This window comes from Hylobates moloch, unplaced genomic scaffold (genome assembly GCF_009828535.3).
Source record: "Hylobates moloch isolate HMO894 unplaced genomic scaffold, HMol_V3 SCAFFOLD_4, whole genome shotgun sequence".
NCBI classification, from domain to species: domain Eukaryota; kingdom Metazoa; phylum Chordata; class Mammalia; order Primates; family Hylobatidae; genus Hylobates; species Hylobates moloch.
This window is the reverse complement of record NW_026652279.1, coordinates 100,647,099-100,668,463: the sequence shown is the minus strand read 5'-3', so window position 1 is coordinate 100,668,463 and position 21,365 is coordinate 100,647,099. Positions and strand designations below refer to the sequence as shown.

Below are 21,365 nucleotides of genomic sequence, written 5' to 3'. Positions count from 1 at the left end.
TGAGCCGAGATCGCGCCACTGCACTCGAGTCTGGGCAACAGAGCGAGACTCCGACTCAAAAAAAAAAAAAAAAGGCAGTTCTTTTTAATGTATGGATTTGTGTTGTTGTTGCTCTGGACCTTCTGGTTCCTGGACAGGAATGTGTTCTAGACATACCACCACCAGAGGATCCCTTTTCTTCCCCAGAGGTTGAATGGGGAAGTGTAGTCTGTGGAGCTATCCATAGCTACTGCTTTCCATTTTGAATTTTTTATTTGGACAGTGGATTTGCTCAGTGATGTGTTTTCATGCACAATTTCTGTCAATTTTAGTGGGAGCTGAAAGTCTCTGAGTGACCCATTCATCTGGATCAGACCAAGGCTGCCAATTGGTCCTTCTGTGGTAGCTGAAATTTGAGAGTGAAATGCATGTGAATAAAGGACACTTCCTGGTCTTGGGGGTATCACAAAAGATCCAAGACATTGACCTTACCTGACTAGTTGATCTTTCTAAGACCAAATCAAATCTCGATGAATTTAAACCTCAAGATAAAGTGAAGACCTTAGGTAACATATGATTTCCTCTAACAATTAGTCTGGCCCATCAAGCAGAATTGAGATAAATACACACAGCCAGTGTATCCTTCAGCAAGCCTCTTTTAATGATTTAAAAAGAACTTCTAACTTTTACAAATAATTGTGTTCAGAGACAGACTTTCAATCTAAAGAAAAGAGCAAGGACCTAGCTCTCGTGGCAGAATGTAGAAACAGAAGCCTCCAGATTGATCTCTGCAGATTTTAACGTGGGCCACTTTTGTCCTCATATTCAGCCTGATCCTAAAGCCCTTACAACTAAGCCAATACCTGCTTGGATTCTTCCTGACAACTGGCAAAGATGTCACGTTCCACTTCTTATCTCACCACCTCTTAACCACAAATTGGCCTGGGTTTCAAAAGGGGAAAAAAAAATTGTACGAGTTTGAGACTGTTTATGTACTCGTGACTAAAACCAAATCTGAGATCTTTGGAACTCTTAGCTGGCCCTGGGGCATGCGAGCCGCCTGTGCATCCCTTTGGTCCACCTGGAGGCCTGTGAAGACCTTCAGTGGAAGGAAGAGTGGGTCAGATCAGACGTGTCCATTTCATCAGTCAGCCATCGGTGACAGGCTGAATTCAGAGACCCAGGCCAGAGTGTGCCAGCTAAAAAATGTATCCAAGGATTCCAATTATGCTTTAAAAAAAATCCTACCAGAAGAAGTAAAAAACAATGTTTATATGTTAAGAAATGTTAATAGAGTAGCTCTAATTTGATAATATAAAATAGCTCTGCCTCTATTCAAAAGTTGATTTTAAAAGTAGGTATATAGTCGCTCTACTTATTATTATTTTTAGATTGCTTTAAAAAGCATATGCGTCCCTATCTCTTTGGCAAGCACCCAGCGGTGAGTCACGCCCTGCACCCGCAGCAGCCGATCTCCGGGAGCCTCCGTGAACTTTTCCGAACCCTCCATGCGGGCCGCACACAGGATGCCCGTGCCGGGTCGTTTCCCATCAGCTTCCAGCCACGCTGCTTGCTTGTAGCTAAAAGCAAGCCAGGGATGCCCGTGTCAGATGAAGCTGCTTACGAGTCTCCATGGAAAGGCGGCGCTGGTGCTCCGGCAGTTGGTTTGCTCGGTGCGCTCTCTTCAGAGGCCGCCGACCGAGCCCTCCAGGCGGCTCCAGCTTAGGCGCCTCGGGACCCGGGCCGGGGAGACCTCCCGGGGCAGGACCGGCCTCAGGGGCCAGCGGGCGCGTCGTTGGGGCCCAGCAGGAGCTTGGCGCCCTGTTTGTCGATGCTGGAGTTGATGCTGTCTGCGTCCTTCTCCGGCTCGGGGACGCAGGTGCAGCCCACGGGGATGGTGACGTAGGCCTCGGTGTAGACGGAACGGCCGCCGGCGCAGGCGGGGGTGCGGCGCAGGACGACGGTGGGCATGTAGACAGGGGCGCTGCGGAAGCGCACGTCCTCCTCGCCGAACAGCCCGGTCAGGCAGCCCCGGCACAGGCAGTAGGCTTCAGGCAGGTACCTGGGGTACCTCGCCGGGTCGTAGGAGATTCTGCAGGGAGAGAGCACGGGTGAGGTCACGCCTGGGGGCAGTCCCGCGCCGCGCGCTGAGATCCCTGGTTAGAGTCACCGGGGAGGGCCTCGGGGACTGTCCTGTCCTCCGCCTGCGGGCGCGTGCGTGCGAGGCCCCGCCGACAACAGATCTGCCCAGCGCTTCCTTACTTTCGAAATGACGGCACATCTAGCCGGCCCTGAGCCAGGCCGGAAAACTACTTCCAGAGTCTGGGCTAATGTGCGCAGAAAAATAAAATCTATGCCGCCTGCACGGGTGCCCACAGGTGCCACCAGAACAGAATGAGGCGCCCTGTCTGCCTAAGGCCCCGGAGCCGCTGCCTCCCACCGGCAAGGCTCTGCAGACCCCGAGGGGAGCGTCCACCTGGGGCCCAGGCTGGGGGCAGGTAGGGCGCGTTTCAAGGACAGGCTTGGGGCAGGTCTAGAGAAAGAGGGGCTGGGGACGGACAGTGCTGACTGGGCCAGGAGCCAGAGGCCTGCAGGGCTCTCACGGGAGTGAAGGACAAGAGCTTTCTCCATCAGGGAGATTTGGTGCCAAGTGCCTGCGCTCAGCGGCCTGTGAGGGTGGAGGGCTCAGGAAGGCATAGGATCCTCTTCTTCCTTTTGTGTCTGAGGGACTAGAGCACGCCTGGGAGGTGAAGAGTCTAGAAATGGTGTGTTCTCGCCACTGGAAATGGATCCAGTGCCACCTCCGTGCCAGGACCTAAGGAGGGAGTCTGCGGTGGGGGAGCGGGGGAGGTTGGGGGAAGGTGGTCTGGTGTAGGAAGAGCCCGAGGCCACCGGCCAGGCTGCCATCAGAGGAAGCCGGTGACACAGGACTGCACCCAGCCACCTCTTGTGCTTGCAGAACCCCAGAGGGACATCTCCAAGCACTCGTCCACTGTTTGAATGTGGGGGATGAGGTCGGACAGAAAGCTAGCAATGACTCCAAGGCTTCCAGTCGGGGTGGCCAGAGGATGGGGCAGCGCGGGGATCGGGAGCTTGGCCAGGTGGCCTTGCTGGCAGTGGGGCCCCAGAGGTGGGAGCCCAGGGTGACGGCACTGGAAAGGGCAGTGGGGACCGCCTGCAAAATGAACAAGTTGTCTCTGAAGCAAAAACAAAAAAGCACAATCTGACTCCATTTATTCATGCTTCCCTCCAACATACCAAATAGTTGCAGAATTTTTTTCACAGGCCTCATGTCAAAGCATATGGTCAAGGGACAGTCACCACTAGGAAGTACAACGAGAAAGAGTGTCCCTCAGATGGAATTTTAGAAAGATTCCTCAGACTATGGGGTGGAAAATGGTCTGGAGCCCCAGAGGGAGCTCTTGGCTGAAGGCAGAGTTTTAAGTTGTCCACCGATAGATGGTGGTTAAATAAGATAATCTCGGGGGCACATGGAGGGAGAACAAATAGAGGCAGAGGAGAGCAGAGTACACCGAATTCCCGGGGAGAAGGCTGATGGTGGAGACTGGGTGCATCCTCGGTCCACGAAGGGCAGAGGCTTGAGGGGGCTGGGTCAAACCGGAACTTGAATCTGATGGAGCCAGGCTACCAGAAATAGAGAGAAATGACACTATGAGGACGTGACCAACAAAGGACGGAATGTAGGAAACTTGATACATCCCGTGTTGTTCCAGGAGAAAAACAAGATGGAGGGAATCTACACGAGAGCCTTGAGTAGAGGAACACAAGCTGGGAATGCCCTGGCTGGGCCCACACCTGCCGTCCTGGCGCAGTGACATGAAGCCAGCCGCTTCCACTCCCAGTATCACCACCTGCACAATCAGCTATCAAACACATGCAACCCAAACTCAGGGACATTCCACAAAACGAGTGGCCGCTAGAGGTTGGATCCTAGGGCAGAAAGGGGCATTTGTGGACCCCCTAAAGAAGGCCCGCGGGGCAGATAACAGTGTCCTGTCTGTTCATTTTCCGATCTCAGCATTTTGCTGAGTGATGCTGCTGACATTTGGGGAACCCAGGTAAATGGTATATGGGAATTCGTCCTAATTTCACAACAGTTGTGTTAGTTTGAAATTATTTCAAAATGAAGTATTAGAAAATAGAGAAAATCATTTATGGGACAATCACAGAAATTTGACTGTGAACATGAGTGTGAGCATGTGTGTATGGCAGGTGTGGGGGTGTGTGTGGGCAGGTGTGTGTGAGCGTGGGCAAGTGGATGTCGTCAGATGTGAGTGTGGGAAGATGTGAGTGTGGGAAGCGTGTGTGATGGGCAGGTGTAAGTGTGGATAGGTGTGTGGATGAGTGTGGGCAGCTGTGTGAGCATGGGTAATTGTGTGTCAGCGTGGGCAGATGTGTGAGCACGGGTGTGTGAGCATGGGCATTGTGAGCATGGGCATGTGTGTGGGTGTGTGAGTGGGCAGGTGTCTGAGTGTGGGCAGGTGTGTGGGGGCAGGTGTGAGCGTGGGCAGGTATGTGTGGGTGTGTGAGCATGGGCGGGTGTGTGAGCGTGGGCAGGTGTGTGTGTGAGCGTGAGCATGTGTGTAAGTGGGCAGGTGTGTGTGTCAGCATGGGCATGTGTGGGTAAGTGGACACGTGTGTGTGTGAGCGTGGGCATGTGTGTGTGAGCGTAGGCAGGTGTGTGTAAGTGGGCAGGTGTGTGTGTGAGCGTGGGCATGTGTGGGTAAGTGGACAGGTGTGTGTGAGCATGGGCGTGTGTGTGGGTGTATAAGTGGGCAGGTGTGTGTGAGCGTGGGCATCTGTGAGTGTGGGCGTGTAAGCATGGACAGGTTGTGTGCTCACACGCACGTGGCATGCAGCAGGCTGGAGTCATGGTGAGCTATTTGAGAGGTGCACAGGAGCCCTGGAGACCCCAGCAGTTAGTCTGTATGTGATCTTGCTCCTGGAAACTCATGAAGGGCACCGGGCAGCTGCACACACGTGAGATGTGGTTTTGGAAAGGCTGTCAGAATAGCACGGAGGATGTGCCGCAGGAAAACCAAAGGCGGGCGGGCGGGCGGGTCAGGCATTCCTCTGTGGACTCAGTCTCTTCACGGGTGGGGTGAGTGATGTGAGGGCATTGCCCGGCCCTCTGAGTTCTCGTCACCTGGGACTGGTCTTTCCGTGCCCTCGGTATGTAGGTAACTGCTCATATTTCACCATCGTTTGGGTTCTTCATGAACAACTGTCACTCAGGCGTCACCCCGGTAGTTTTCTAGGTGATAACTGACAGTCACTTGGATGCGGTGAGGGTCAGAGTTTCATCCGCCTAAAAATACACAGCGCAGCCCTGCACTGGACTTAGGACTGAAATTGCCCCCACCGCTGGGATGCCTCTGGGCTAAGGCCTCTGACAAGACACCTCCACCCATGGCTGCCTGGGCCATGGGAGATCAGAGGCATGAACAGGGGCGGGTTTCAGGCAGTTCTCTCACAGTGGGAAGGTGCTGCTAAGGGGGGTGCCATGCATCTACCATGCCCTGCTGCCCAGGGCGCGGGGGCATGAGGCCTGCAGTCCCAGAGAAGCAGAAAGACAAGGCCTGTGCCTTTGGAAGGATCCAGCGGGGTCCTGGGAAAGAGGTCACGAGAGAAGCCCTAGGGCCCTCGCTGGCACAGACACAGAGCTGAAGTCCCTCACCCCAGCCTCCTGCCTGGAGTCTGGGGACATCAACAGCTAGGTGTGCTTTTCGGTTAAGGAAAGCTACCACCAAAAAGAAACAGCAAGAAACTGCAACAGGAGCCTTTTCTCTTACCAAACATGGACAAGCAACCGAGCAGAGTTCTGCCCTGTGCCGCGCCTCCTGTGGGCAGTCATTCTTTTGTCTTCACATTTTCTGCGTGCTGCTCTGCAGAAGCTTGGCACCGGGGCATTCTTGAAACACATCAAGTTTTCCCCTCTGATGGGATCTCAGAAGTGTCCCTGGCCACGTGGGAAGCTTGGCTTGAGCAAGTGACAGGTGGCCCGGCTTAATCCAGGAACAAAGGACGAGTCCTCCAGGGATGATTAGAGGTGATGGAAACCGAGCTGGGAGAGGAATGTAAGTGACAGCAGAGACAGAAAAAGAGCCCTGCCCCTGGGGCTGGACGTGGTAGGAAACAATTCGAAGCGGCTCTGGAGCTCTGAAAACAATGAACACATTCCGAGGGAGGATCAGGCCACCTGATGTGTCCTCTAACCGATGCCCAAGGATAGCTGGGGCACTGGTTGGCACACACGCCTTGATGTGGCTCACCCTCCCACCTTGCAAAACATGAAATGATTTCAGAGCAGCAGGGGCTCAGGATGACTGTTTATCTCGCAGCAGTTGAAAGACCCCATCCCAGGAACAAAGTGGCGGCAATGCCTTCTCCAATCTTGGCTAGAACACACAAACACCGAAATATGTCTGTGGAGACGGCCTGCCTCGGTAGCGTGGCTTGCCAGATCCGAAGGTCAATGAGTTCGACCCAGCAGACTCTCTTAAAAGGGGAGGATGGAGTCATTAAAAGTCTGGGACCTAAAATTGTAGCCCAACTTAGTCACCACCCAGTAACCTTGGGCAGAGAACTCCACCTTGCCTGGTTCTTTGCAAAGTGAAGGAGATGGATTTGATGAGCACTTCCCCCAATTTCCTAACGGCAGGACTGATCATGTGACATTTTCACCAATGTTTTATGCTTAGAAAAGACACTGGCAATACATTGAGTCTCTAAGGTCTTGGAAAATTCCAATTAATCTATAGTCAGTGCAATTATAACCAAATCCCAGAAAGATTTCTCTGAGAACTTGGCAAGCTGATCCTAAAATTCATAGAGAGAGAAGAAAAGGGCCAAGAATACTCAAGACAATTTTGAAAAAGAATGAGGGGGCAGACTCACGCCAGCAGATCTCAAGACGTTATACAACCATGGTAATACCAAGACATCCGCTGTCCTCTGGGGACACTGAGGGACATGTAGCATCCCTCTCCAAGAGCTGAGAGTCCTGCGAAAAACACTAACCTTTGCAAGAGATAAGAAGGCGGCATAAACAAGATTTCCAAAATGTGGTTTTCAGACCACCTGCATGAAGCCTATATGGGACTCCTGTTAAAAATGTCGATTCTGGCAAGGCGCGGTGGCTCATGCCAGTAATCACAGCACTTTGGGAGGCCTCTTGAGCTCAGGAGTTTGAGACCAGTCTGGGCAACAGTGAGACTATCTCTCTACAAAAAATATTTAAAAGAATAGAAATGAGCCAGGCGTGGTGGTGCGTGCCTGTAGTCCTAGTTCCTTAGGCTGAGGTGGGAGGATCCCTTGAGCCTGAGAGGTCGAGGCTGCAGTGAGCCATGATCACGCCAATGCACTCCAGTCTGGGTGACAGAGTGTAACTCTGTCTCAAAAAAATAAAAACAAAAAAAGATGTATAGATACATCGGTATTTCAAAATAAAACTTTTAAGTTAAAAAAATTTTAATGCAAATTCTCAGACTTAACACTACACCCAAGGAGTCGGAAGCTCTCCACACTAACGAGCTGTCCAAGTGATCTGTTTCACTCATTTAAGCTGGGGAGCCACTGATTCAAATGAATCAGCAGAAACCCATTTCTGGCTGCACAGTCAACAACGTAAGCGCTATCCCTAAAGGCTAGCTAGCCATTGGCTAACCTCGGATCTATCGATTTGCAGCTGATGGCAAACAATTGGATGATTGCATTTTCCCAAGTGGGTGTGAATTTCATGACAATACCGGCCCAGGACTTTTTCTACATTTCCTCCAATGAGTACATAAGGTCATTATTAACCCAGTAAGCAATCAGTGTTGCCAGTGGGATGGCTTCCCTGGAGGCACACAAATGAGCTTATAAAAAATAGTAATCATTTCCCCCCCCCACCCCCAGAGATTCTGAATCAATTGCTCTAGAGTGGAGCCGGGGGTTGGTCTTTTTTAAAACCTCCCCAGATAATTCTAATAGACAGCCCTGGTATAGACCACTTGGTCTCTATGTTTAAGAGAAGGAATGAGTCACGAAGACAGGTTTGTGTTAGCCTTCCGATCTCTCACTTTCCCTTTGGAACAAGCCCAGCAGCTGGGAGGGGGAACGGTTTTGAGACCACAGGGGAAGGAAGGGGCAGGACCGCCACGTTGGAAGCACTGTGTGCAGCCAGGCCAGCTGTGGGGCCAGGGCCGGGTATAGTAGGGCTCTGTTGGCTGGCCAGGGAGTAACTGGAGACCACAAACAGCTTCCCTGTTGCCAAGCCGTGGCCAGCAGACCCATCAGCTCCACCCTCCTCCCATGCGCTAAGGCCCCAGGGAGCCAAAGATCTTCAATACATGCTGCCAAGAAGCTCTGAAAAATGCTTTTCTGGCCCCTACAAGAAAACATCAGTCGCGCATTTCTCATGAAAGAGGACATGGAAAAATCAGCCTGGGATGGCAATGAGGTCTGCCCAGGGCACGGATCCCCACTGGCTTCCCCAGGCCAAGGAGAACTAGCGGTCAGTCCTGCCCTATCTGGGGACTGAGGTTGACTTTGGTGCAATCCTGAACTTAACATCAAGGTCAGGGCTCCAGAATGAACCCTGCTCCTCTGCCAACTGAGCTGGCTCAGGGCTATTAGGAAAAAGAATGCTTAGCCTGCCCACCCTCTCCTCTCACTCGTGAGGAAACTGAGGCACCAACAGAGTAGCAGACTTGTCCAAAGTCTTCCAGCTCTCCTGGGTTAGCCCAGCCGCCCGCACTGTCCCCCACAGCCAAGCTGCCTAAGCCTCACGGTAATAAGAGATGCAGTGTGCGGTTTGTGGCTATTTAGCAGCCAGCCAGGCGCTTGGTAAATGGTGAAGCTACAACCAGGAAATCCATTTATTCTGGGGCAAGTCGTTCATCTGGGAGGTAGGGGAAGAGGAGAGAAAGACCAGTGCTTTGGAAAATAATTTGGAAGATAATTCAGAAAAAAAAGTTTTACAGAGGGAAAGGGAGAAAAAGAAATGAGAATGAGAACCCACATTTCTTGAAGGGTTTTATTCTTTTGTCATGGCAAATGCCACACATTCACTGCAGCTGGGAAACATCTCTTCAAAGGAAAAACACGACTCATGCCCACGGGGTGGCTTAACTCTCCGCCCGGGGGAAGCTGCAGAATCTGGGTTCAGAGCCATCTTTGAAGTGTCTGTCCTTGGGGCAGGCGCCTGTGTGCACCAAGGGGGGAGCCCACCCAACCGCCAGTGAGTCAGTTGTCGCCACAACACTGGTTATGAGGAATAATCACTATCACAACATGAGCCTGGACTCTTAAATTCCGGAAGAGTTTCCGGTAGATTCTTTTCTCTTTGGCCTCTTATTAATTTAGTGAGCAGTGTGCTCACTGCCAGTTTTTCATGTGTCACTTCTGGAAGACAGACACCATAAGGAATTTCACTTCATGGCATGTGCGGAACTTCCTGAATTTGCCCAAATCATTCTGTTGGCATTAGGGCACATGCATTTTATTCAGGTGAGGAGCATTGCAAGAGGCGCTGATGGAATGAAATATTATCATCATCCCTGGTTACTCTAAAATACTAAAGTAAAACCCAGGCAGTAAGGGGAAAATATCTATCAAAGCAAAACGAACATACCTATTTTCAGAACGAGAGACTTTAATCCCATGACAATGCTCCTGACAATGCTTTTATTTTTACCCTGTGAAACAGTGATAGGTGCAGTAGAGCCTGCTGTATTTTAAGAAGGGGCAAGGGGGGAGTAGCGGGGTCTGTGCTGTACCTTGGCCAGTTCAAGGTCATTTATGCATACAAACATTTTAGGGGGAAAATACCAACATTTCTTAAATAAGCTGCTTTAAACAACGAGTGTCTCTTTTTCTCCAAGAATGAATGAGGATGAACAATGGCCCGCCGGCCGTCTCACAGGCTGTGACTGAGACCTTCCCAGCCAGGCAGCAGAGCCCTCTGTCCTTCACTCTTCCTTTCTCTGACGCCCTCGTTTTCTCAACAAAGCGCTGTCATTAGAGGATGGCGGCGAAAGGACATTGCACCTGTGCTCATGTACTATGTACAGATACTCCGTGAAGGCGAGGCTTAGTTTGCTTTAAGACATTAGAAAATAACCCACAGTTTGGAAGCAGGGACCCAGGGAAAAACGTTATAAAAAAGAAAGCGGGAGGGAGGGAGGAAGGAAAGAAGGGAGGGAGGGAGCAAGGAAGGAAGGGAAGAAAAGAAAAAAGAAAAGAGAGAGAAAGAGAAAAGAAAGAGAAGAAAGGAAAGCACCTCCCAACCCCAAATTCCAGAGACCACGCGGTGGGCCGGCCCCGGCAGCCAGTGCGCGGGGCGAGGACGCTGGCGCCGTGCTGCCCCCTGTCGGCCACAGACGCCGCTGCAGACACCTTCGCCGGCCGGTGCCCAAGACAGTGGGGACGCGCGTATCATAGTGGTCTCAGCCTGCAGGGTGGGGTTTTTTTTAGCGTCGGCACACACATTTGAAAGTGCATAAAAGACATGCATTTGTTAAAGGGGTAGAGGATAAATGGGAGTTTGTTTCTGAGACGTAGTTTTGCTCTGTCACCCAGGCTGGGGTGCAACGAGGCGATCTCGGCTCACCGCAACCTCCGCCTTCCAGGTTCAAGCGATTCTCCTGGCCTTAGCCTCCTGAGTAGCTGGGATTACAAGCATGCGCCACCAGGCCCGGCTAATTTTGTATTTTTAGTAGAGATGGGGTTTCACCATGTTGGTCAGGCTGGTCTTGAACTCCTGACCTCAGATGATCCACCCGCCTCGGCCTCCCAAAGTGCTGGGATTACAGGCATGAGCCACTGCTCCCGGCCCCGAGTCTTAAAAAGAAGGATAGCTGTAGTGAGGATAACTTTCTCTAACATTATACTCCTAATCTCTCTCTCATGTTATAACCCCTTTGATAAATTTTTTAAAAAAGATTTGTTGGAGAGAAAGTGATGTGAACAGCACCTTGTGACTGCAGGAGTGTCAGGGTCTGTGGTTCCTGGCTGTATTCCAGGGGGCCTGCCCACCAGCCCCCAGACAATATTTGATGAATGAATGTGACCCTGGGTTTCGATATCGGTCAAATGAAATAATTAATGGACAGCCCACATGGGAAACAGGTCGCAGTGAATGGGCCATTGCTGAACTGCCTACAGGTAACTGGAAGCTGAACTTGGGCACATTTAGTAAGTAGGGGATGTCCTTAGGTGCGCTGAGAGCCGCCAGTCTTCACAGCTGTATAGTATTTGACTAGCTGCCTATCGGCGGTCGTTCAGGTGACTTCCAGTCCCTGGCTGTTACACAACTGTATCCCAAGGTGGCGCTTTTCAAATGAAATCCCTGAAAGGAATTTATTTTCTTCTGATTTCCCCTCCTCCCAAATGTCATCTGCTGAAAGTTCTGGTACTTGGGTTCTCCACAGGAAAATATCAGCTTCCTTCAGCCGGGGTACCTGAACTGTACCTGCACTGGGCTGCTGGGGAGGGTCTCATGGCCTCTTCAAATGCCGTTGGTGACCTACTGTGTCTATTTGAAAGTTTCTTGACCTCCTGTCCCCTGTTCTCCCTACTCTCCTTTACTCTCTGCTATGGTTTGTGTCCCTCTAACAGTTCATGTGTTAAAAACTCAATTGCCATGGTAACAGTGTTGGAGGTGGGGCCTTGAAGAGGTGATTGGGTCAGGAGGGCTCTGCCATCCTTGGAGGGGTTCCTGGTAAAAGGATGAGTTCCGCCCTTCCCTCTCTGTCACTTGCTTCCACCTTCCAGCGTGGGACGACTCTCACCAGATGCCAGCACCGCACCCTTGGGCTTTCCAGCCTCCAGAGCCATGAGCCAAATAAACTTGTACTTTTTTTTTTTTTTGAGACAGAGTTTCACTCTTATTGCTCAGACTGGAGTGCAATGGCATGATCTCAGCTCACTGTAACCTCCACCTCCCCGGTTCAAGTGATTCTCCTGCCTCAGCCTCCGGAGTAGCTGGGATTACAGGTGTGTGCCACCACACTCAGCTAATTTTGTATTTGTAGTAGAGCTGGGGTTTCTCCATGCTGGTCAGGCTGGTCTTGAACTCCTGACCTCAAGTGATCCACCCACCTCAGCCTCCCAAAGTGCTGGGATTACAGGTGTGAGCCACCACGCCTGGCCAACTTGTACTCTTTATAAATTACCCCCTCTGTGGCATTTGTGATGGCAGCAGAAAACAGCCTAGGACACTCCTTGTCCTTTTCTTTGTTTACCTCCCAACTACAGCTATCCACAGAGTTGTTTACTGTAAAATAAATTACGTGTAGTTTCTTAAATCGTCCAGGGGAAAGGAGTTAAAGAAAAAAGTAACAAGACCTAAAAATAAATTATTGCACATAATTCATAACCTAGAGAAAAGTTATCTTTAGACGACTACCAAAAATTGGAAAACATAAGCTGTTAAAAAATATTCAGAGTACTGTACTGGTAGGTGTTTATCTTTGGGGTTTTTTTTTTTTTTTTTTTAAGACAGAGTTTTGCTTTTGTTGCCCAGGCTGGAGTGCAGTGGCGCGATCTCGGCTCACCGCAACTTCCACCTCCCAGGTTCAAGTGATTCTCCTGCCTCAGCCTCCCGCATAGCTGGGATTACAGGCATGCGCCACCATGCCCGGCTAATTTTGTATTTTTAGTAGAGATGGGGTTTCTCCATGTTGGTCAAGCTGGTCTCGAACTCCTGACCTCAGGTGATCCAGCCACCTCGGCCTCCCAAAGCGCTGGGATTACAGGCGTGAGCCACTGTGCCCAGCCTGTCTTTGGGGTTTCATCATAAATGAGTGACGGGTATCTTAAACTTCAATAAACCTCAGTGTTCTTACAACATATTTCTTAATATATCAATTTGACTTTTAAAAACTTACTGAGCAATCCAATTGACTTTATTTTTGGCATTTTTGTTTTTAAAGCTAAAGAGAAACAAACATTATGCCACAAAGTAAATGAAAAAATATTTTTGTACTCTGGAAGCTGAATGTTGTTTTCTAACAGCACACCGGGTGGGACTTGGGCTAGACGGAACCAGAGAGGTCCAGGATGACTCCTGGCTCTACTATTTCCTGTCTGTCACCTGGGGCCAATGCCTTCATCTTTCCAGGTCTGGGCTCCTCACCAGGAGCACAAACCAGCCATGGAGTCGCAGGAACTCTGAAAATCCATCCAGATGTCTGCAGTGCCTCTTCAGGAAGCCCTGGAGCCTTTAAGAACAAACGGTGCCCTTCAACCAATGCCCTTGGTATGTCCCAGGCTGTTGTTTGTGCTGAAGCTTCATTTTCTCGGTATCTGCTTTTTTCCTCATTGTTGGAGAAATTCCCTTTCTGCTCTCAACTTAAAAATTAACATGTCTTTGAAATAAGGAATATGTGCACATGGCAGAAAACTTAAAAGATACAAGAGTAAAAAGTAGGTCTCCTCCCCAACCCCAGCCCCCAGAGAGCCTCATAAGACGCGCCACAATACCCACATTCTAAGGATGCCTGTGTGCGAATATGTGTAGGCATTGAAAACAGAATGTGTCATATGTACATATTACGTCATATTTTCCCCCTCATAGAAATGGCAGCATGCTATATACACTTTTCCCTGCTTTGTACTGGTGAGTGATTGATCCACTTATGACTTTTAGAGCTGCCTCATTCTTCCTTATAGTGTCTAATATCTAACTCGGTGCCTGTTGGTGGATGTTTAGGTAGCTTCCAATCTCTTGCTGTTATAGCAGTGAACACATATCCTTGTACACATATCATTTGGCACATGAGCAAGTGCGTCTGAAGGGGAAATACTAAGTTAAAGGGTGTGTGAATTTAAAATCTTGGTATTTAACACCAAATTGCCCTCCATAAAAGTTGTGCTGATTCATACCCCTGTACTTGGATGAGAATGCCTTTCCTTCACAACCTTGCCAACGTAGCCTGCTGGGTGCCAGGAAAAAAAAAGGGCTTCTCAGTATAGTCTCCACATGCACTTCACTTATGCCTGATGCTAGCGTTGCTTTCTGTGTCAAGCGTTTGAGTCATTTGACCTTCCTTCCCTGGGAACAGTCCTGATCTTTGCTCATCTTTCCATGATGTCACTGGTCCTTTACTTTTCTTTTCTTTTCTTTTCTTTTTTGAGACAGAGTCTCGCTCTGTCACCCAGGCTGGAGTGCAGTGGTGCAATCTCAGCTCACTGCAAGCTCTGCCTCCTGGGTTCACGCCATTCTCCTGCCTCAGCCTCCTGAGTAGCTGGGACTACAGGCGCCCGCCACCACACCTGGCTAATTTTTTTCTTTTTTGTATTTTTAGTAGAGATGGGGTTTCACCGTGTCAGCCAGGATGGTCTCAATTTCCTGACCTCGTGATCCTCCCGCCTCGGCCTCCCAAAGTGCTGGGATTACAGGCGTGAGCCACCGCACCCGGCCGTCACTGGTCCTTTTCTTACTGATTTGTGGGAGCTCTTTAGGAATGAGCTCTTTGTGACTTGGGTTGCAAACATTTTTTCCCAGTTTGCCCTTGTATTTTTCTTATTTTACTTTACCAAGAAGAAATGGTGTATAATTATGTAACTTCATTTCTCAATCTTGTCTTCTGTGACTTTTGGGGACTGAGCAGCTAAATAGGGCCTCCTCCACTCCAAGATTATAAATATAATTGCTTGTGTTTTTCTCTGCTTTTGAGGTTTTTTTACATTTAAATCTTTGATTTATCTGGAATTTGTTTTCACAGAGGAGTGAGGCCCAGGCTGTCCCAACACCATTTACTGAATGACCCATGTCTCCATTCCATCCATATGGAAAGCCACCTTCCAAATGCCTATTTTAAAACTTACCCACCTAAAGTGATCCTTGCTGTGCCCATCAGTACTCCTGACGTTCAGTCCACCTCCCCATCTGTCTTTCTCAGCATTCTCTCTGACTGCGGTGCCTTTAGGGCGTGGTAGCTCAGGCCTGTAATCCCAGCACTTTAGGAGGCCAAGGCAGGCAGATCACTTGAGGCCAGGAGTTCGAGACCAGCCTGGCCAACATGGCAAAACCCTGTCTCTACTAAAAATACAAAAATTAGTCGGGCGTGGTGGCATGCCTCTGTAATTCCAGCTACTCCAGAAGCTGAGACAGGAGAATCGCTTGAACCCAGGAGATGGAGGTTGCAGTCTGCCAAGATCATGCCACTGCATTCCAGCCTGGGTGACAGAGCAAAACCCTGTCTCAAAAGAAAGAAAGAAAGAAATACCACCTGACCCTGTGCCCAGCCTGCAGGTGGGCACTCCTCTACCCAGGCCCCACCCTCAGACACTCCACCAAGGAACAAGCCCTGGCCTGGCACTATGGTTTACACCTGTAATCCCAGCACTATGAGAGGCTGAGGCAGGAGGGTCACTTAAGCCCAGGAATTCAAGACGAACCTGGGCAACAAAGTGAGACCCCTATCTCTAAAAAAAAAAAAAACTAGCCACATGTGGTGGTGTGCACCTGTGGTCTCAGCTACATGGGAGGCTGAGGTAGGAGGATCCCTTGAGTCTAGGAGGTCAAGGCTGCATTAAGCTGTCTGTGTCACTGCACTCCAGCCTGGGTGGCAGAGCGAGATTCTGTCTAAAAAAAAAAAAGCCTGTCCTTCCACAACATCTTTTGGTAGAGGCTCCACACTTCCATGGGCTCACTATTTCTTTTCCTTTTTTCGTTTTTTTTTTTTTGAGACAAGTTCTCACTCTGTTGCCCAGCCCGGAGTACAGTGGCACAATCAGAGTTCACTACAGCCTCAGCCTCCCTGGCTCAAACTTCCCAAGTAGCTGGGACCATAGGCAAACATGACCACACCGAGCTAATTGTTTTTTTGTAGTGACAGAGTCTCATACTATGTTGCTCAGGCTGGTCTCAAACTCCTGGGCTCAAGTGATCCTCCCACCTCCAGCTCCTGAGTAGCTGGGGATTTACAGGTGTGAGCCACTGGACCTCGCTGGGTCTCACTTTTTCTAATCTTCCTAATAACCCAAAAGATGGTGAGAGGTGATTGGAGGGAGGAGGGCAGAGAGGGCTCTCCTGGCAGGAAAATGCAGGAATAGCTTTGGCAGTCAGCAGTTTGGAGTCCCAGCCCAGCAGCCATCCCCTGAAGACTGTCTTTCTTTCAGCAAATATAAGCCACCCACCTCCGTTTGCCCATGGGGAGTGATCTCATCACTGTTGCTAAATAATATGAAAAATGATGCACAGGACACCTTCAGCCACCTGCTGCAGCTGCCACTCCTGCTCCTGGGACCACCCAGCACTGAGGTTCCACACATGGGCAGATCTGGGTGGCCCAGACCACGATCCCCGAACCCTGTGCGTCATTCTCATCCATAACCTCCCTCTGCTCCCAGATCCTGCCTGGGGCGACACAGGTGTCATCTGTAGCAAGGGAAACTCAATTTAACTTCCCACACACAGAATGCCAGGGCTGCTAACTCTCAATGTGTCCTCCAGCCCTGCTCTGTCTCCTGAGCTCCAACCAGTCATTGTCACCTGCACGCCTTTCAGGCAGGCAAAACTCAACAGGCTTGATACTAAATTCATTATTTCCTCCCACAACACTTGTTCCTAAGTGTATTTTCTCATTTTGCTCAAATACCATCAACAACCCAAGCCAGAAACATGACAGACATGCCTTTGGGAGGCTATGTGCTACTCTTAGGCCCTTGGCCCAGCCTGTGGGGAGCCACGAGTTTGCCTGAGAGTTCGAATCTGCTATAAAAAGCAGGGCAGCAGCTTCTGTCCAGAGAAGTTAAACTCTGGTTCTGAGAGATTCCCCATGTGGCTTTAATCCTATTTGCTATATCAGAAGCATAACACGAGGTTAGAGAAAGAAGAATGCCGTAGCCCATCCCTTCGGGTCCTGGAAATGGAGGGAAGAGAGAGGAAAAGCAAGAGCACAAGACACCAGAATGAATGGCGCTATGTGTGTGCCCTGCAGGCTCCAGCTGAAGGACAGGAGTGAGAAGGGCAGGAGGGGTCCCACCCAACTTCCCCGTGGGCAGGGGCTCTGAGGGGGCTCTGCCACAGTGAGCTTGATCCTCTGCAGAGTAGCCAGGAGGCAGGAGGCCCTAAAACTTGGCTTCCCAGGACAGCATAGGGGTCCTGTGTGTTGTTGAGTAAAAGGAAACCTCCCTACCCAGCAGCTGGCTGGGAGAGGTTCCAGGAAAGCCCAGATGCGTCTTAGACAAAATCATCACATTTCCTCTGACTCTCCACAGCACTTGTCTTCTTTAATGAGCGTCTTTCACGCTGATCCTAGTCTCCCCTTCCCACTGCGCTGCCTGAGTGAAGCCCTAGGTCCTTTGGATGGAAGTGCTGGAGCGCACTGTCCAGTCCATGCCCCATTGGGACACCCTCCTAAACCAGAGTGGCTGTATGGCTTCCTCGATCTCAAGTGTCAAGCCTTTTTTATTTTTTTCTTTAATTTTTATTTTAGAGACGGGGTCTCGCTTTGTCACGCAGGTTGGAAGGCAGTGGCGCCACCACAGCTCACTGCAGCCTGAACCTCCCGGGCTCAATCAATCCTCCCACTTAAGCCTCTGGAGTAGCTGGGACCACAGGCACGTGCCACCACACTTGGCTAATCCTTAAAAATTGTTTGCAGAAACGGGATCTCGCTGTCTCCCAGGCCGGTCTCGAACTCCTGGACTTAAATCCTCCTGTCTCGGCCTCCCAAAGTGCTGGGATTCCAGGCGTGAGGGTGAAGCTCCGCACTGCTGACAAGGCCAGGATCCAGTTCCTGCGCCTGTCTCCAGCCTCACATCGATGCCCACCCCACAGGCAAACACCTCGCCTACGCCCTCCCCCGCCTCCGCTCGCCTTGTGGCTCTCCCCATTTTCCAAGCGCTTTGTTCCCGCTTGCTATCAGCTGTCCCTTCCCTCAGCACTGCCTTTGTAGGCGACTTGCTCTCCTCCATCAAGACTCAGCTCTTTCACGAAGCCTTTCTTGACCTCTGTGGCCCTGTGAGGCCTTGCCCCCTAGGGCAGCTCCTCCTCCTCCAGCTAGAGGGAAGACGGTCACAGGTGCCTGCTGAGGACACTGCCACACCCTGCCTGCACACCCCCAACTTCTCCAGCCTTCCCCTTTTGCAGACTGTCCCTTTCTTCTGAAATGACCTCTGTTCCAAAAGGTCGAACACTCTCGAAACTGTTCATGTCACTTCATGCACTGCCTGGTGGTGTGCTTTCTTTCCCAATTATCCCCACTCCTTCCTTAGGCTATTAAACTAGAGGGGCTCAGAGGGCGCTTCCCAGGGCTCCACTCCAGCAGCCTCTGGACCACAGGGGCACTCAGGAAATATGTGGAGAGTACCGCGCACCCCCCAGCAGCACCTCCCCGCGCCCCCTGTGCAGAGTACGGTCCACATAACTGTGTCCACATCACGCAAGGGTCCCCAGCTAGTGCCTTGCGCACCCATCCAACCTGGCGGAGATGAGGTGTTCAAGAGATACGTGTTGCATAGGAAATACTGGAGGGTAAAGAGGGGAAGCAGGACTCCTTCAAGGGAGGTGGTGGGGGTGGGCCTTCGTGGTTTAGGAATTGCCCCCCGGGTGCTCCAACTGCCCCGTCCCACCCCGCCTCATCGCAGCGCCCCCCGCACCCCACCCCACCGTACCCTACCCTGTCTCGCCCCGCACCACCCCACCCCTACCTGCTCCGCCTCGCCCCGCGTGCCACGCCCCCACCGCGTCGCCCCGCCCCACCCACCTCCCCTGCCCCGCCTGCCCGGCCTCGGCCCGGCCCCACCCACTCTCCCCGCCCAGCCCTGCCCTCCCCACCTGCCGGACCCCGCCAGGACGCGCCCGCCGCTCACCTGTAGGCCCAGGGCGACACGCTGCGCAGGTTGGTGGGCGGCCGGAAGCGGCGGTCGGCGGGCCTGCCCCCTGCCGGGCAGCTCGCGTTGCGCGCCTGCTCACGCGGCCCCAGCTGCAGCGTGTGGTGGAAGGCGCTGAGCACGCCGGCCGCCAGGCGCCCGTACAGCTGCTCCAGTAGCTCCTCCGGCCGGTCCGCGCAGCCCCGCGGCCGCGCCGGGCGCCTGCCCGCCCTCGGGGCGCCCGCGGCCCAGCCCGGCGGCAGCGCCAGCAGGAAGCCGGCTACCAGCATCCAGACCTGAGGGACAGGTCACGCTCAGCGTCCGCGCGCGCCGGAGGAGCCCGCCTGCGCCCCGCGCCCGTGTCCCGCCTGCGGCGCCCGGAGCCGGCGGGCGCCTCCTCGCCCCGCGGAGCCAGAGGCCGGCCCGGAGGATGGGAGCAAAGCCTCCCCGCTGCCCCCCCGCCCGGGGTCCCGGGGCAGCCGGCCGGCCCGGCCCCCGGCCCCGCCGCCGCCGCCCCCCGACCGGGGGGCCACGGGGGCGGGTTGGGCCGTCAGTGTGCCTGCCGGGTGCGCCGGGCTGCACCCTCACCTCCGGGCGCGCCATCCCTGCGCCGCCGCCAGCGAGGGAGCCCCACAGCCTGAGACGCCCGGACCGGCCGCCTCGCAGACCCACCCATGCCCCTGCGCCTCGTCATCCGCCCGCCCCAGCCAGCCCGCGCAGGGTCCGGGGCCCGCTTTAACGTGAGAAGCCCCCTGTGGTCTTTCCTCGTTTCCGGGGACTCGGACCGAGAAGCCGACTGAGCGAGGTCGCCGCCCGGCCTCACGGACACAGAGCGACTCTCCACCCTTCGCCTCCAGGAGCTGAAAACATTTTGTCACTTGTGCAGTGTACTCACCAGTGCCCCCAACATCTTCTCCCCCGAAAACGCTTTCAGATTCGCGCCGAGATGGGGCGACGCGGCGGCTCTTTGGCGGAATAACCCAAAGGGCCACGCAAACTGGGGCTTCCAGCCGCGAGCATGCGGCGGGGCGCCCGGGGCCTGGGGTCGCGCGCTCAGGGCCTGTGCTGCGCCACGCAGGAGGAGGAGAGGGCTGGCCCTGTCGGGCGCGGGTGCGGGCCCGACTGGCTGAAGGAGGAGTGGGGACTGGCCTGGAAGTCTCCGGAGCAGAAAAGTGGGGCCGACAGGATGGAGTTGGGGGAGGCCGATTTTGGCTCAGAGAGATTTCTCTATTAAGGAAAGCAGTCCAAGAATAGGCCCCCCTGGAAGAGGAACGCGCTCAAACCCGGAGGGATTCTCCTTAGAGCTACCTCTTGAGATTCTGTACTTCGAGGAAATTAGAGATTTTTTTAAATCTCTATTTTTAATAAGGTGGGAGGAGGCTGTTGCTCCTTTCTCCTCAACAACATGAAATGATCCTGTGCCTCTATCCAACAACTCTACAACAAAGCACTGAATACTTCCCTGACTGGCACTTTCATGGCTGTTCATAGGCATCTCTTGGTCTATGACGACGATGTTGGAGAGTTCCTACTCCGTGATAACTCAGTTTTAAGTGCAAGCAGTCACGTGAAATGAGCCTGATAGTCTGCGAATGAAGAAACTAAAACGAACTATATTATATACTTCATAACACAAGACAACGTGCTCGTTTGTTCATTCTGCAAGTAAATGCTTAATGCTTCCTAGGTGGCAGGCTAATGAATGTGATCATTTTAAAGCAGTCATGCTTTGAAAATAAACAACCCATCTCAGCTGTAAGCTTTTTGAAAGTGTACAAAATATGTAATTGATGACTCCCTAAATGGTTTGCAGCTTTGGTATTTGACTGAATTGTAAACCATTAGTTAAACTACATTTCAGTTATGCTTTGTAGGAAAAACACTTTCCTATGCCTTGAATGTTCTATAACTAAGGAGCTTAGTAATCTACTGCTAAAAATCTCACTGAAATCTCCAGTTTAAGCGATTTAAGCAATTTACAGCTCTTGGCAAATATTTGTTTTGGGTTATAAAACACTTTTTTTCTGACTAGTAAATTGTTCATGTTCTTTGTTTCCAGTAAAATGGGAATAAAGGTTTCAGTACTCAAATACTGTTTATTTTTTATTGGAAAAAAGGAAGCGTGGGAGGCTTTTCAGAGAGTGTCATTATGAGAGTTTCATAGAAATAGTCTGTCTCATTTCAGCATCCATTCCTATGTGAGATGACATGGTACCAGACTTAGTTCTGTATATTATTCAACAAAATATTTTCCACTATCTGGTAACATGGCAACTTCTCTCTTCCTCACCATCCCACCGGATTACCTTGGAAGTGGGAAGGAAAATATTTACTTTCCAGCAGTTTTCATTTTGTGAAAGATCACAAATGACTGAAAATGCTCACCTATTTGGCAGAACAAAGTTGATATTTGTGAGACTAATCAGTTGAGAAAAAGTCTTATAAATAGGTGCAAATGTTTGAGTTCCCCTCAAATTTCAACATATTTATGAAGATGCAAAATAAGCATGTTAATAATTAAGTTCAAACCTAAGACAAGTGAAAAAAAGGGAACAACA

General features: G+C 51.5%; 1 protein-coding gene across 5 annotated transcripts; it reads right to left on the bottom strand.

Annotated features, from left to right (window-relative positions):
- Positions 1-619: 619 nt before the first annotated feature.
- Positions 620-19,931, bottom strand: IL17D (interleukin 17D). Of its 5 annotated transcripts, none has more exons than XM_032150714.2 (3): positions 19,703-19,931; positions 18,808-19,103; positions 620-2,071 (listed from the first exon to the last, which is right to left on the bottom strand). In XM_032150714.2, the coding sequence occupies exons 1-3, from the start codon at positions 19,715-19,717 to the stop codon at positions 1,753-1,755; spliced, it is 630 nt and encodes a 209-aa protein (XP_032006605.1). In that variant the 5' UTR covers positions 19,718-19,931; the 3' UTR covers positions 620-1,752. The 5 variants fall into 5 exon arrangements, with proteins under 5 accessions (XP_032006605.1, XP_032006606.1, XP_032006608.1 ...); XM_032150715.2 differs by lacking the exon at positions 19,703-19,931 and adding an exon at positions 19,396-19,680; XM_032150717.2 differs by lacking the exon at positions 19,703-19,931 and adding an exon at positions 19,593-19,616.
- Between the last annotated feature and the right edge of the window lie 1,434 nt (positions 19,932-21,365).